Source organism: Opisthorchis viverrini (genome assembly GCF_000715545.1).
Source record: "Opisthorchis viverrini unplaced genomic scaffold opera_v5_169, whole genome shotgun sequence".
Classification (NCBI taxonomy): Eukaryota; Metazoa; Platyhelminthes; class Trematoda; order Opisthorchiida; family Opisthorchiidae; genus Opisthorchis; species Opisthorchis viverrini.
The window spans coordinates 1,108,234-1,122,737 of NW_008751824.1; the positions used below are offsets into that span (position 1 = coordinate 1,108,234).

At 47.6% G+C, this 14,504-nt stretch overlaps 2 protein-coding genes across 2 annotated transcripts in view; one reads left to right on the forward strand and one right to left on the reverse strand.

Moving 5' to 3' along the window:
- Positions 1-5,951: 5,951 nt before the first annotated feature.
- T265_07370 (hypothetical protein) lies at positions 5,952-11,995 on the forward strand (the record flags this gene model as incomplete). Its single annotated transcript, XM_009172869.1, has 4 exons — positions 5,952-6,820; positions 7,977-8,278; positions 9,910-10,084; positions 11,729-11,995. The coding sequence occupies 4 exons, from the start codon at positions 6,651-6,653 to the stop codon at positions 11,934-11,936; spliced, it is 855 nt and encodes a 284-aa protein (XP_009171133.1).
- Positions 11,996-13,426: 1,431 nt separating this feature from the next.
- Positions 13,427-14,504, reverse strand: part of T265_07371 (hypothetical protein) — a gene marked incomplete at both ends in the record, with an annotated part of 5,393 nt that continues 4,315 nt past the window's right edge. The window contains one exon of the mRNA XM_009172870.1: positions 13,427-13,600. Coding sequence (XP_009171134.1) covers positions 13,427-13,600 — 174 coding nt within the window. The remainder of the gene's footprint in view (positions 13,601-14,504) is intronic.

A 14,504-nucleotide genomic window follows, 5' to 3' on the forward strand; every position in this document is an offset into this window, starting at 1 on the left:
ATCGTGACAAACGTTAGGCCCTTAGCTCTCTGTACATTTAATGGATGTAAAGAGATGTCGTTGACAGAACTAAAGGGGTGCACTGCATAACACTGGGAGTGGCTACAACCTAACAGACCGTGTTATTCCGATGCTACCAAGACGCCACGAACGTCGCTGAATCACACGCGATCGACTGCCCTGAATAAGTCCTTTGAAACGGGACACCTTCGGCTCTCTAGCTTTTTAGTCAGTGATGGCACGAATACAGTTCATCTAATTTCGTCGAAAATGGGTGGTTTTGCACGTACGTGTAAACAGTTTGGCTTCTTTAGGAGATAGTGGTGGAGTGGCCTAAGCTGTGTTCGACTGGCGTTACACCTCTTTATTCTCGTGCGTTCCAGTGAACAGCAAGTTCTTCGCGCCGCAAAAACATCGGAGTATTCTAGTTATTGACAATATCCGTCACCTGTCAGCAGGTGTTTAAGCGCATAAGGTGTTCCGATAGTTGTACCTTTAGCGGTCCCTTTCCCGCTTTAGCAGCACAGAGCCCACAGCACAACTTGTAAATACTGCGACGCATGGACACACCATTCTTCTCTGGGTTTACAGTCTACTGGCTTCACGTCATCCGTAAGGAAGCCGTTCAAGCACAGTTCGGTTCACCGTAACGACGTGACCGGTAAACCGATTTAATCATTGTGTTTGTCACGAATATGCATTTACCAATACCGTTCGTTCTCAACTGAAGGGTGGTATACCATCAAGCATGACTACAGTCAAAATAGAGCACCGGTGTGGGGATTGGCGAGTACTGGGAAAATCGCGAAGGTGTGGGTGATGAAGTGGAGGAACCAGCAATACGCACAATTGGTAGCGTGAATCTCAGTCACTGAATACACTGTAAATGTAGAGACTCATTAGTGTCGCTGTTGGAGTGGAGTCGTCTGCAAAAGTTTCAAAGGGGAAGGAGTTGGTGCCAATGCACGAGGCGGAACCCGAGGTGCACAGAAAATGACCGACTTTGTGAGCAGCATAGAATGAAAGTCAGCAAGATGCACACTGGGAGTTTCAGCAAATTAGAATGAACACATCCCGAAAGTTGCTGCGGCCAGATGAAGAGATTGTTCGCTGCTGCGTGTAGGGGAACGGGTGGGGATAAGGCATCATCAGCAGCAGGAAGATAATAGTTGCTAGTGTTATCAAACTGGATATGAAAGTGCAATCCTATCGTTTCACCGACACACTTCTGTTTCTGGTGGCTCAACAGGTGAAATCGGATCACTAGACGCGAGTTCCTCATAATTGTGACAGAAAGAGGCTCCCAGGGACGACAAATACTATGCAAGTATGGCTCGCCGAATGGATAGAGTTAAGTCCTGATGGATCTGTTAACCCTAGGCTGTAAGGCCCGATTATGAGTGATGCTTGCTTCGAAATCATTGCGTATAACAAATTTCGGAGATGGTGTCTTTTGAGTACGACGTCGGCGAGCATAAGTCTGCGGGCCTCACCGCATGTAAATCAATGCCCGCCAGCGGTAACAATATTGCTAAACGCGTTTTCAAACTGGCGTTAGTAACAAATGGAGACCAAGTACAGTTATTATTACATTTCAGGCACAAACTTGTTATGTTGACGTTTTCGAGCTCTTTGTATCCCTCTGATGCCTCCGAATTTCACTTGAACTGAAGTCGCGCACCGAATTCTTGGCGGAGGTTTCTCGTAATTTTTAGTAGTTTACGTTTAACGCCTACACTTATTTTTAATCTATACGGCACCTATATTTATATACATTCGACCAATATAAAACTCGACACGTATATAAATATATAAGTACTTGGGCTTTGGTTATCAGGGTGCATCGCGCACTTTAAGGCCAGTGACAGCCATGTTGTTGTTTTGCAGGCCTTATAGGGATGACGGAGTTAATGAAAAGGGTTAATCGACACCTTCCGCCGTTGCGCGATTGTAATCAAGGGCATTCTGTCCGGTTCTAATTTTTAGGGATGCCCCTTATTCTTTGAAGCTTAATACTCAACAGATATCAAATCGAGGAGTCACATAACTTGTAAACTATGAACCTGTGCGCCAAACTGGCTTTCTGGCTGTACTGTTGAATGAGAATGTCGCCTCCGATAGTGGTGGAGTAAGCCAAAGAATCAGGTGGACGTCAGCCACGCCGACGTATTGGTGGTTCCTTAACAAACTTTCAATTCGCCCTCTCCATTCACGCTCGAGCATCAGATCTGCAATGAACGCAAGTGACCCGGAACTCATCGCACATTTCTGCAAGAACCTATGCTCTTACCAGGATGCCTCATAAATGCAACATTTCTTCTCGATACAGCTGCAACTTCGAACTGTTCAAGTTTAGGGACTTTGGCGCGCATTTCCCGGGTTACATGTCAGCAATGTATATGGGGTATGCTCTCTCATCTTCGGCGGGGACATTTCACAAGCTGATTGGGCATCGTGGACCAGGTACCGTGCTGCGCTTGCGCGTGGCCTGCGGGCGTTTGTCGGGAAGGCGATGCTTAGGGGATTGCTTTTGAACTGGAAGTCGGAGGTTTTCCCCTGATTCGAAGAAGTTTTCGGGTGCCCTTCTTAAACTACGCGGGTCACTGCAGTAATCAGTAGCGTAAACTCGAGTTACAACTCCCCGGTATTCACGGACTCACTGACTGATACACAAAACCGAGGCCTCCGCCCAAACTTTCCGAACTAGGACCGTTGTTGACTTTCAGCGATTTTTCTTCACTTGAGAGGCACAAGCGCAAGCGTGTGTGTCACTGCCTTTTGATTTCTCAGCGAGGGGCATTATTCTTACAAGCTCGACGACTTAAAGAAGCAAGCGTTCTAGAAATTATTTGTACTGGGTGCTAGATACAGTAAGAACAATTCCAAGCAGGTTTTTCCACACATCAGCCACCCAAAATGAAGAAAACGGTTGTCTGATCGTGTGCGCTATAAGCTTGAAAATCTACCCGATGTACCCGTCACCGTATGCTAGTTGGGTCAACGATGTAAAACATGTTGCCCAATCCATGTTCGAACAAAGCATAAGTAAGTATATTGCCTCCCAGAAGGCGACAATACTCCATAGGATATAGGCCAAGCACCGCGAGGCGCGTTTCATAACCAACTGATATAAGGCAGACAACCATTTTCGTAGCGGCTCGCTGGACACACTCAATGAGGGTTGCGCCTTTTGCTTCAGAAGTGGACAAATTGGTTGGCGTATTCAAAAATCGGTCTGAAGTGGGCATCACAGTGTATGGAACTCCATGCGAATAATACTGGAGAAGGTGCGCCGAGTAAACCGTGGAAGGCGAATGCAGTGGAGTGAGAAAGATGTGTTCGAAGAGAGATTCTCAAATCCTCTTGGGCACCAATCCTCGTAATGTCTTCCGGTTCATTCTCATGATGCACGGCAAAGGCGTCCACCGAGTCCTCCGCAAATGACACATGAATACATTTTTATTATCCGAAGGAGAGCGCCAGTCCAACAAACACTTTTTGCGGCGTCTGCATTAGTTTGGAGGGCATTGGCATCACAACTCGAAGATTTCGAGTCTCCCCACGTACTTGTAAGAACATCTGGAAGGCCACTGAATTAGACCAGAAACAGAAGTGATCCCGAAACAGAGCCTTGAGGAACTCCAGAGGAGACAAGCGCCGAAGCAGAGTAGGATGAGCTCGCTTCTACTCAGAGTATTCCGTCTGATAAGAGCGCATTAACCTTGAGTTTCCTCTTGAATCCCGTAAGACTTAAGTTTCCGGAGCAGCGGAGCGTGTGCTACTCGATAGGCTGCATTTGAGAAGTTGACAAACTTGGCATCCGTGTGGAACATTCGTCATTAGCTTGGGTTGAGTCTTCCATAAATACGAGCCTGTCGGCCACTTAAGAACGGTTTGGGAGAAATCCGTGTTGAACTGGGGATGTCAGTTTGTTGTAGGTGAGGTCATCTAGGGTGACCCGCTTCATAATGCGTCCCACCACCTAGTACGGTACGCTCATGAGGCAAATAGGCTTGCAGATGCTGGGCGATCGCCGGGCACTAATTTTGTGGATTGACGTGGGAGGCGTTTCCCTCAAAACAGAAAGATTGCCCTCGTAGGGCAACTGTCGAAGCACCAGGTGAAAATGCTTTGCTAGTGTTAATAACGTTCCCTCCAGGATACTTGGATGGACCCGGTCTGGTCCCAAGACTCAGAACGGGTTTATCTTGCGCAGGGTTGTCAAATATTCCCTTCAGTGAAGACCACGGTGATTCGAGGCGTTTCGTTGTTGCATTTTGACAAGATTATCTGTGATGAGATCGGTGGGGTAGAGTACAAGCCTGCATGGCGCTCTCCGTAGACTTCAGATACATCTAGTGGGTCACTTGTGGGTTACCGTTCCTGCTCCTCAAGAAGACGACGGTCGGCTTGTTTCTTTGTTGATGTCTCATGTAATCAGATGGCACATTTTTGCTTTCCCGGGTGAACTCCAATACTGCACGTTGAATTGGCGGATTTCTGATTTACAGCGGCTTCGCATTCCACCAAATCCAGCTCCTCTTCGCAAAATGTATATCGTTTGATGCCATCCAGAATCCTTGAACTCGCTTTCAGTCACGATAGATTACCGTTTTCATGGTGATGTACGACAGCTTTCTAAAGTAACATTTGCCTACGAAATTGGGTCATACGTAAATTATGGCAACTATCCGGTCAATTAGCGGTAAGTTGGAGTTCTATGGTTGAACATTTCATTCTAAATACACTACGTCCAACGGATGTCGTTGAGTTTTTTATCATGAATAACGCTCCTGGAATACGCCCGCTCCTGGAACACGCCAACCAAGTTGTCTACCCAGGACGCACGAAAGACGTCACCCTCATTGGGCGTTCCCAGCGAGCCACCACGAGAATGGTTGCCGGCCTCAAATCCGTGGACTACGAAACGCGTCTCGCGATGCTTGACCTCTTTCCCATGAATTACCGTCGCCTCCGAGGGGACCTAATTCTTAGTTATGCCCTGTTTGAGCAAAGCTTGGCAGAGTTTTCTACCGTTGACCCAACAAACACACGGCGGGGACATAGTGGGAAAATTTTGAAGCTCAGAGCACACACATTAATTGGACAAGATTTTTTCTCATTTCGGGTGGTAAGTGCGTGGAATGACCTTCCTCCGACAGTCGTTCACGCTCCTTCTAGAACCCAGCTAAAAGCACTATTAGACACTTATGCGAAACCTCACGCTGGCGAGCATACTACCCCGCACTGAGAACATAAAGAGCAGTGGTACAATTGTGACCTTCGGGTGAACGATAGCCACTGACCGACAAGAACAAAGGCCACCCGGAAAACCTGGGCAAAAGCCTCGATCCTGTGTATCAATCCGTCAATTCGTCAGTCACAAGGCACATCCTTTCGCATCCTTCTATTCAGGCAGAAGGATTGCCAACAACGGAACTTGTAGGCTACAACAAACCGTGCTTATCTTTCCTGCGATAGAAGAACTTATCTTCTATCTTCATTTTAGACCTACTGTGCTTTTCGATAAGACGAGGTGTCTCATTTTATTGTGCGCTATCTCAACTCGCTGTGTTCGTTGACCTTGAAAAACAGCTCACTTAAATCACTCACACTGAAAAACCGCAGAGAGACACAATAAACATTGACTTCGATACCTAAAAGTGGTAACTTACGAAGCGCCGTAGTTTCTGGGCCGTCACTGTCACACTCCGGATACCGCCCGCCTGAATCACTGTACCCCATGTCCCGAAGTGCTACCAGGATGCAAAGTTGAACAGTGCAGAGATGTTACAAAACAGCAGCAAATTGTACAAGCAGTGCCGGATGGACATGATTATTTTCTTCCAAATATCCAGTTAGCAGCACCAAAGAACCTAGCCGACCTTGCTTGTTTTAACCAACCTGCCACTTCCTTAGGCGCCGAGTAACTCTATCCCACCAACGTATGTCCGGTCGTCGATGTTTCAGTTTCCTTGACTTTTCAACTATAAGTGTAAATGGGATCTTATCACAAATAAATAAACTGCAAGATTTGTCCTTGTGTGGGGTGCCAACCGTGGAGCGACCTAAGCTCCGGCCTATGTACGTCGAGTTTTCCCTGCGAAGTCCTACTATAATGGCATTTTGGCTGCTCAACGGCTTTGAAACCGACAGATCGTACTGAGTAGCCAGTAAAAGAAGATGGAGCGTGGTTCTTCGGCAAGTTGTATGAAGGCTAACCGAGTATACTCGTCGAAAATAGGGTAACGCCAGCAAGTCCCAAACCGAGCTTCCCAAAACGGAATTATTTCAGTCGCCTAATTCAGCAACCCTAGCGAGTTTCAAAATTCCAGTTAAATACATCGGAGAGACGTTGCGCCCGAAAAGCCACAGGTCGGTATAACAAACTGGGTGAATCTTCAAACCGCCCGTCTCTGCAAGTCGCATCGGGAAGACTAGCCGAAGGTACTCAGCATAGGGGTGTGCCAGCAAGTCTCAAGACAAGACAATGGCTGACAAGCGTGTCAAAGTGGATTAAATTTCTGTCAACTAAATCAGGAAAACTAGCAAGATCCAAAAACCTGTTAAACGGAGACGGCATTGTCCGATGAACTTGACTCAGGTTCCTATATCGAGATGGATCAAAGCATAGCATACAAGTCAACAAAATGCAAGATGTATTCTTTGTTTGTTCATTTCCGGCTGGTCGTCGTATTTGTCAAGCAACGGTTGCCGTACTGTCTACTTTCATAGCTATGTCTTACGTGGATTCACCCACGGGGGGTCACCGCCGGGCTCCGCGGTACGACGACTACGCGCCTCGCACCAGGGAGTACTCGTGAGTGTTTTTACCATTGTACTCGGGCTTATTGCTTTGTTAATTATTTTGGAGCCGTAAACTAGTACCGGGTCCTTCCATTTCTTACACAATAGGTCTTCAGACCGTTTAGCGTGCCTGTACGTTAGTCAGTTATCAGTGGTGTTATTGAAAATTGCGTACGGTTCTACGGAATTTCCAACTTAATGGTGGCACCACCATATGACTCGGTGCAGGGGACCAGCTCGCTCGTCTATTATACAAAAGTGGCTTCATTACATATGAACTGAACTGAAGTACGTCGAGTGGTATTAGGGAGAAATAACTCACCCTCGATAGATGAACTGATCACACTGCACAGGTTCCGTTGGCTTGGCCACGTACTGCGTATGCCAGTCGACCGACTTCCTCGAAGGGCTCTTTTCGCCCAACCATGTGAAGGGTGGAAGAGAGCCAGAGGCGGTCAAACAATGACTTGGCAGCGAAGTATGAAGGCCATTACCAGCAAACTCAGCTGCGCTGGTCACTGCCGTCTTCCTGGATGGGGACCCCGAGACGGGCCACACCAATGGCTAGAGACATTATCAGACATGGCCCAGTCGCGCCCTCAATGGCGCTCGTGCATCCAAGCTATTGCCTTCAATGCATAGCTCCTTTTCCACCCCCCCCCGCTCGACATCCCACTGACAGTGCTGGATTTATGCACCAGTTTACCAGCTCGCGCGTGCAATGCGCAGCTACCTACCTCCCAATCATCGGTGAACGAAACTGTGGCAGCTACAACCAGTGCGCGGTTCTTACAGCTGACAATGATTATGGATGATGATGATCATTGCATATCCCTGGAAATGAGGTCACGGACTTCGAAATTCCGGAGTCGTCTGGTGACCGTGGGTTCCCTGTCAGATACGATCACCTAAGTTCACTAATATTTATGATGTTCCAGGAAGCTAGTAACTGTTTTCGTTTACTTTAATTCAGGTTGGGCTATGGCATGTATATTTGCCTCGCTTGGCCCTTTGTAACATTTTTACAGCTGCTGTACGTAGGACTGAACATCGCCTCAGTGACAGCACATTGTTTAGCACCCGTAGTTTTCATTCAGATGTTTGTATACTTACCAGCGTGTCAGTCCTAATGAGCTGCCACCCATCGCGAATTTGTTGCATCTTTTCAGGGATGACACCGATAGATCCCGAGGTTATTCTGGACGTAGGGATCGTCCTCGGGAATCCAATGGTTATGGGCGTGATGACGACCGCCGTCCGTCGTACGGTAGCCGTTACGAAAGTGCTGGTCCGACGAGGTATGCGGGTGAAGTTCGTGGGCGCGGACCGAACGCTGGTGTTGTTCCGAAACCTTCACGCATACTTGGTGTCTTTGGCCTTTCTCTGCGTACTGAAGAGCGCCATTTATACGATATAATGAGTGCGTATGGTCCTTTAGAGGATATCCAGATTGTTTATGACAGTCTTACAGGTGAGTCACTCCATAGATCAGGTGGAAATCCTCATGTTACTACCATAGGATCCGTATGTTCCTTGATCTGTCTTCCATGGAAAACATGTTGCGTCCTATGGACGTAAGCCGCCTTAGAATGGTCCTTCCAAATGGGTCGAAAACGCCTGTGTACCGTTCTACCTACTCAGTGGTTCTTTTAAGAACCTGGACAGCGAAACATCAGTGTCGAAGTTGATGTTGCCTCTTGTGAGGATAATAATTGATAGACTGAGGGGACGCCCTCAGGCACAATTTCCAAGGTGTATCAGATGAAGACAGCTTGCGTCGTGAACCCCAGAAAACGGATTACTGTTACCACCCGTAATTGCTGTTTATCTTTAAATTCATTCCACCATGGAATGTAGTATTCTAGTCCATAGTAGCCCCCGTTCCGTTTAATGTGGCCAATGGTCGAGACAGGGCCTCTTGTTTCCGCGTTCCAGAACTTGTGCAACTCACCACCAATGCCGGCGGGATAGATATTACCTCCCGTTTCTTGACAGAATTGGACATCTCTGGAACAGTGCCCAAAAATGGTCGAGTCAAGTTAACGCTTCCTATTCAGCCCCATGTGATTCAGTTATATGTGTGATTGTTCTTCCAGGCTTCCATGCGTCTCAACGTGGTGGTTTGTAAGCCTGCATTTTCATCATTCCAGCAAGGGCCTCCTAACCTGGTTGTCTCGTTCGCCATATTCACGATTTCGGTCCAAAACTGTCGTACAAGTCTTGAGAAGATTCCCATTGATATGGCATTACTCGCCAGATTGTTGGAAACTTAAGTGGTTCATGTTTCCAACGTTATAAGCAATGTTGATTTACCAGGGTTCTTCGAATAACTGCCCCGCTCTACCACTGATGCTGAAAAGGAGGCCGCTCGCAAATTACATCTGGAATGAAACGTTCATGAGATGTTCCAACGAGCAGCAAGTATGATTTGGCACGAGAGGACTGGTTATTCTGAGGCGGCGATGAGAAAGATGGTTGTGGCAAGACCGCCATACCACCTGCAAAGGAGCTTCATGGAACTGTGAGGTTTCGGTCGCTTTCCTATCCTATTTCATCTGTGTCCCGGTAGATGGGGCGTTAGCTCAAAATGCATGGAGGGGCTAAACACTATTCGGAAGTGCAAACTCTGACTTTTAAGTTACGCTCACCTAAACGGTCGTGTGTGGAGGACGTTTGAACCCTCGATGAGCTCGAGTTAGCTCCATATTGGAGGCGCGAAGGTGCTGACCGGAATTTCGGCAGTCCAAACTTTCGTCCCCACTGCTCGTGTCTAGGCTCGTGAAAACTGACATTATCTCATCCATCGTGCTTCTTCGAGATGAGATTGCAGCTGTGCACCAAAGTAACTGATGCCATAAACTCTAGTCGTGGCAATAAATCAGTGGAAGAAATTCTCAAACATGCCTCATGATGCCTAGCGTCCATTAGAGCTCTGGGGAAGCTACACTGCGACTGGCTCCCAAAAGGACGCTTTCAACTGTTTATTAGCCCATTCTCTGAACGGCCGTGGTTGGCCAACTTTTGTTTTATCCGTTGCTATATGGAAGGCCGTCACCGGGGTTTGTGAACTCCCTTTTTTCATTCTGCTTTTATTGCGGTCAGGTCGCTCTCGAGGCTTCGCGTTTGTTTATTTCCAATCTTTGGAAGACGCACGTGCTGCGCGAGCTGCTTGTGCGCGTGGACTGGAGCTGCACGATCGCGTTCTCCGTGTTGACTACAGCTTGACCAGTGCCCCTCATCAGCCAACCCCCGGCGTTTACATGGGCAAAGATAAAAGGTCGGTTCCCTTTCGCTACGAGCAGCTTCAGTTGTTAGAAGTAGAGTATTTGTTTGCTACTTTTCCTTTCATGGAAATTGTCAGATTAACTGTTTGTGGTTCGTAGTGTTTCGATTCCTATCGGGTTATTAAAATAGCTTGCTTTTTACATGTACACTGCACGATAAGTTCGACGCGATTTGGGGCCTGTTCCTCACCCAGCCATGGTCACCGAAGCATTGGGTGGCCGTCATCATGACGTGCTCGTGTTTGCACCGTGTAACGATGGTTTTTTTCTGACATGTCTAGCTACCATGATACAGCGGCTGTGCCTAAGGGGTGGGGAAGCGAGCAAGAAGTTCGAAAAAAGAGTAACGTGTCATGTGTCTGTGCAAGCCTTTCAGGATGAAGTTCTTACCCCTTTCAGTGTATGGCGCTCTTGTTAGATTTTGTCATGATTACCCAATGTGTTAGGGCCGCAGACACCTCGAATGTTTGAGTCGGCTCGCACTTCGCTCTTTTTTCTCAACAAGATTTTTAAATGTTGCGGACCCTAAACTGTCCGCCGTTGAACCCCACGCCGCATGGAACGCCTCAGTTCATGAGTGCCCTCTATGTTGCGTGTGAGGAGATTCCTGTACCAAATGTGCGACGGGTTTTTGAAGCTCTATTTTCTGAAGGTTCTTTCGGAAGACTTGATGGGATGTCATTTTCTACTGACTGTTTATCCCACCCATTGGCGGATCATCCTGGTCCAGTGGAACTCCATTGATAGCATGCTGCCCGCAGAATCATTCGTAGTAGCGCTAACGTACTGCCACAGTTCATGAAGACACTCCTGGAAGTGAAGTTGGTAGGGAACGGAATCAGTGCAGTGCTAGCCTGACTCGGTCTACAACATGGATAAACATTGTCACTAATATCTGGCCGATAGTTCGACTGGATTTCAGTGCAAAGCATAGGCATTGGTCCGACCCTTAAGGAGGCCCGACTTCATCATCACTCTAACCCGTTTGTCCGCTGTACATGTGGTGATTAACTGCCTTTTAGTTTGTCGATCTGAATGATAAATACTAGATGGAATTTCGAAGAAAATGGATGTTTTTGACGTTGTACACCTTTCAGGGTGGGTTATCTGACCCCGCCTGCGCTTGGCTAGAGACGTTTCAAAAAATGGTGGCTAATCGATGTCAGTGGCGTTCGTGCTGTCAGTTTCTTCACAGGTTGAGCGCTTGGAATGCTTGACATAGGCCAGTACTAGGTCCCCTTCTTCAGCCACTTTCTCTTCACGCTACGATGGTGGGGCGAGATGGTTCAAGTGGTTAGAGCGCGAATTTACTGACCGGAAGGTCTGTGGCTCGAAGCCGACCTCTGCATCGAATTCCCCCCTTAGGATTGGACAACTTGGTAGTATGCCACCTCTCGGGCAGCTGGGCAGCTAGGTGTTACAGCTGAATGATTTTTCTACTATGGTTGTACCCAGTGAAGCATTGGCGTCAGCACCGATGTTGTTGTCTCTGGTGATGGTTATCGTTACCTGGTGTCCATAACAGCGGTAAGTAACAATGAATGTTATTCAAAAATAGCAGCAGTAGCAAAGAATGGTTTCATCATTTAGAAACGTAACTTTTCTCGTGACTATTTGGATCTCATTTGCCTTTTCAGACGTGGATTCTCGGATCGAAATAGACGCTTTGGATACAGCGATCGACGCGCACCTCGTTCTGGACCATACCGCCGCTCAAGGTCACGTTCTCGATCTGTTCACCGGTCGCGTGTGGATTCGAGTAGCAGGTCGCGCAGCCCGCCTCGGGATAGCTTTGCTCGCCTACCAAAAGATGACTGGTCGGATCGGAGCCCGTCACCACGATAATCAGAACACTTCTAACGCCTATGTTCATGTTTTCGCATTTCAAACAAAATAGAACGTTCTATGCTAAGTGCAGGTCATTTTGTGTATGCCATCTGGGGGATGGTAAAGCGTCAGTTCAGTAGGCCATTATGCAATAATTGCAGCGGCCCCCTTGGATATAATGAGCTTAGTCGTAGTACATGATGTCCTCAGAGAACGCAACAGGAAATACGGAGTCTACTGAGTTTGTGGAATGACGACCGGATTTAGCCTTCACTGTGGCGGTTGAGTGGAGGGTCCCACGATTCACCTGCCTGTGGCAGGTCGGGTATTGCCAAAGTTGGGGGGCGTCAGATTTCAAACCTTCCACACGTGCATACTTCAGCAAGCGACCCCGGTAGACTTTATTCACTGACTTGCTAAGGTGACTACCGTGCGTGGTCCTGCTTCCGGACAGAGCATGCTTGTCCACTGTTCGGTATGAGAAGTGATGGTCGCGTGTTCTACCAAATTCTCAGGATTTTAACTTCAAACGCACTACCTCCCCAGGTGATGTCATAATGCAATAGGCTAGTGAGCCGAGTATCCAGTCTTAGAACGCCCAACACTAATTAACAACATGGGGTTGGATTCGCCACTGCTTCATTCTGTTTGTGGCAACTTATTGGGCCTGCCCCAAACCTGGTTATCCCAAGTGTACCCACGTATACCATACGACTACATTACCCACTCCTCGACACTGCTTCCCGCGTCCCTAGGTTACCCACCACACCCGAACGTCCTACATCATCCGTTGAATGCTCCTACTGGGCGGCTGCAGTACCATCGACTACTGTGGCGTGCCTACACCCACTACTTAGTATCTCCTACAAGTACACTGATTAAATCGATATTGTTTCTGATCATCGTCATCAGCGACAATACCAGGTGAGATGGCCGCCATACAGCCATCTCAATTTATTTGAGAAACGCGTTATAATGGGAAGGGAGGAGAAATGGAGCAGGGAGGGGGCGTAGGGCTAGTCCGCGACAGATTAGCAAGACTAATCCTGATTTTTTTTTAATTCGTGAGTTTGCTCCTACTGTCACGCTGCCATCAGAGATAACTCAGCTCCTGAGATAAGTTTAGTATTTCGAAAATTCCGGTGTCGCATCCTCAAAAACTTCACCCGGCAGCACGACTGATTTTCGTGTGAAGCATATTCCGGAGGACTGACTGACCTTAGCCAGCTTTTCTAGTAAGCCTTGAGTTTCCATCTAGGGGTTGCCTTATTTCCTCATCGACAACGAAGTTGAAAAAGAGTGGGGAGAGTGAACATCCCTGTGACTGTGAAAGTGCTTTCCATACACTCCCATGCGTTCATGTCCGTGGATATGAACAGATGATATTCACGAACTTCTGAGGCATACCCCATTGCACATGTTGAATTGGTCGACGGAATTGGACTCATTCTAGAATTCAAAAAAGCTCAAGATTGTAAGGCGCCTAAACGAATACCGCTGGTCTTACACTAAGCGGAGTGCAAAGATGTGGTCCACAAAACCCCATTCAGCCAGAATCTTGTTTGCTGTTCTCGGCTCACGTCGTCACGTGCCATCTTAGGGCGACATGAACTGTGACTAGTTTTGGCGGCCACACTTTCCCCCATTTGATGAATCGGGGAGTAGAATTGAGAAGCTATATACTGAAGGAAGTCAATGATATCGGTGATACAATTATTCTGGAGGCGCCCGGGTCGTTAGGGGCCAACCTAGACTGTTGGAGAGACTGGACTGAGCATGAAGAATAGGGTACGGGCCTCAAAATCCTGATGTTTGTGAGCAAGCCAGATGACAGTATCCGGGTTCTTGGTGGGTTTCACTTGTATCTTTAGTGTATTAGATAACTGATCAGCGGAAACCGTTAAGCGAATGGTGTGTGGATTTTGGGACTAACATTTTCAAGCCCGTCCTTCCTGGGGAAGGCAGCATGGCTGCTCACGTAAATCCAAATATGATGATTGCCTGGGGGAAACACCTCACCGTCTTCATACGCTTACCACAGCGAATAGTACATCACTCGTAACCTGATGATAAGATTATTAGTAAGATGGGGCTCATTGCTCCTAAATGGCGCCGGAATTTATGAAAGGCTTACCCGTCCTGCGTGGACATGTTGCTCCTTGTACCATGCCTCTAATATGAACTTAGTTTTTGGCTGCACAAGTGACGAAGATGGCTAAATTAACTTAACAAATAGGGAACCTCACACATTATCGGGTGCCTGATTGATAAAAACTACGGCAAAGTTCTCGTTACATTACCTGTATGACTCATGGGCGGTTGAAATTTCACGTCACCGTCCGGGAGTGCTGTACTTGAATACAGGTCAATATGTACAATTTGCCGTGAAGCATCGGTGTTGAACACTGATGTCATGCTGTCGACGATGATGATGATGATGTACATTTGGCTCCACATATTCGCCTGAGGCCTGCCGCGGAGTCTCTCATACCAGGTTGGTCCATGGGTAGAGGTCCGACGAACACAGTCTCCTGGCCCTCCAGGTTGGGGGTTGGAACATGTATGGCGACGTGTTCCGTAAAAAAA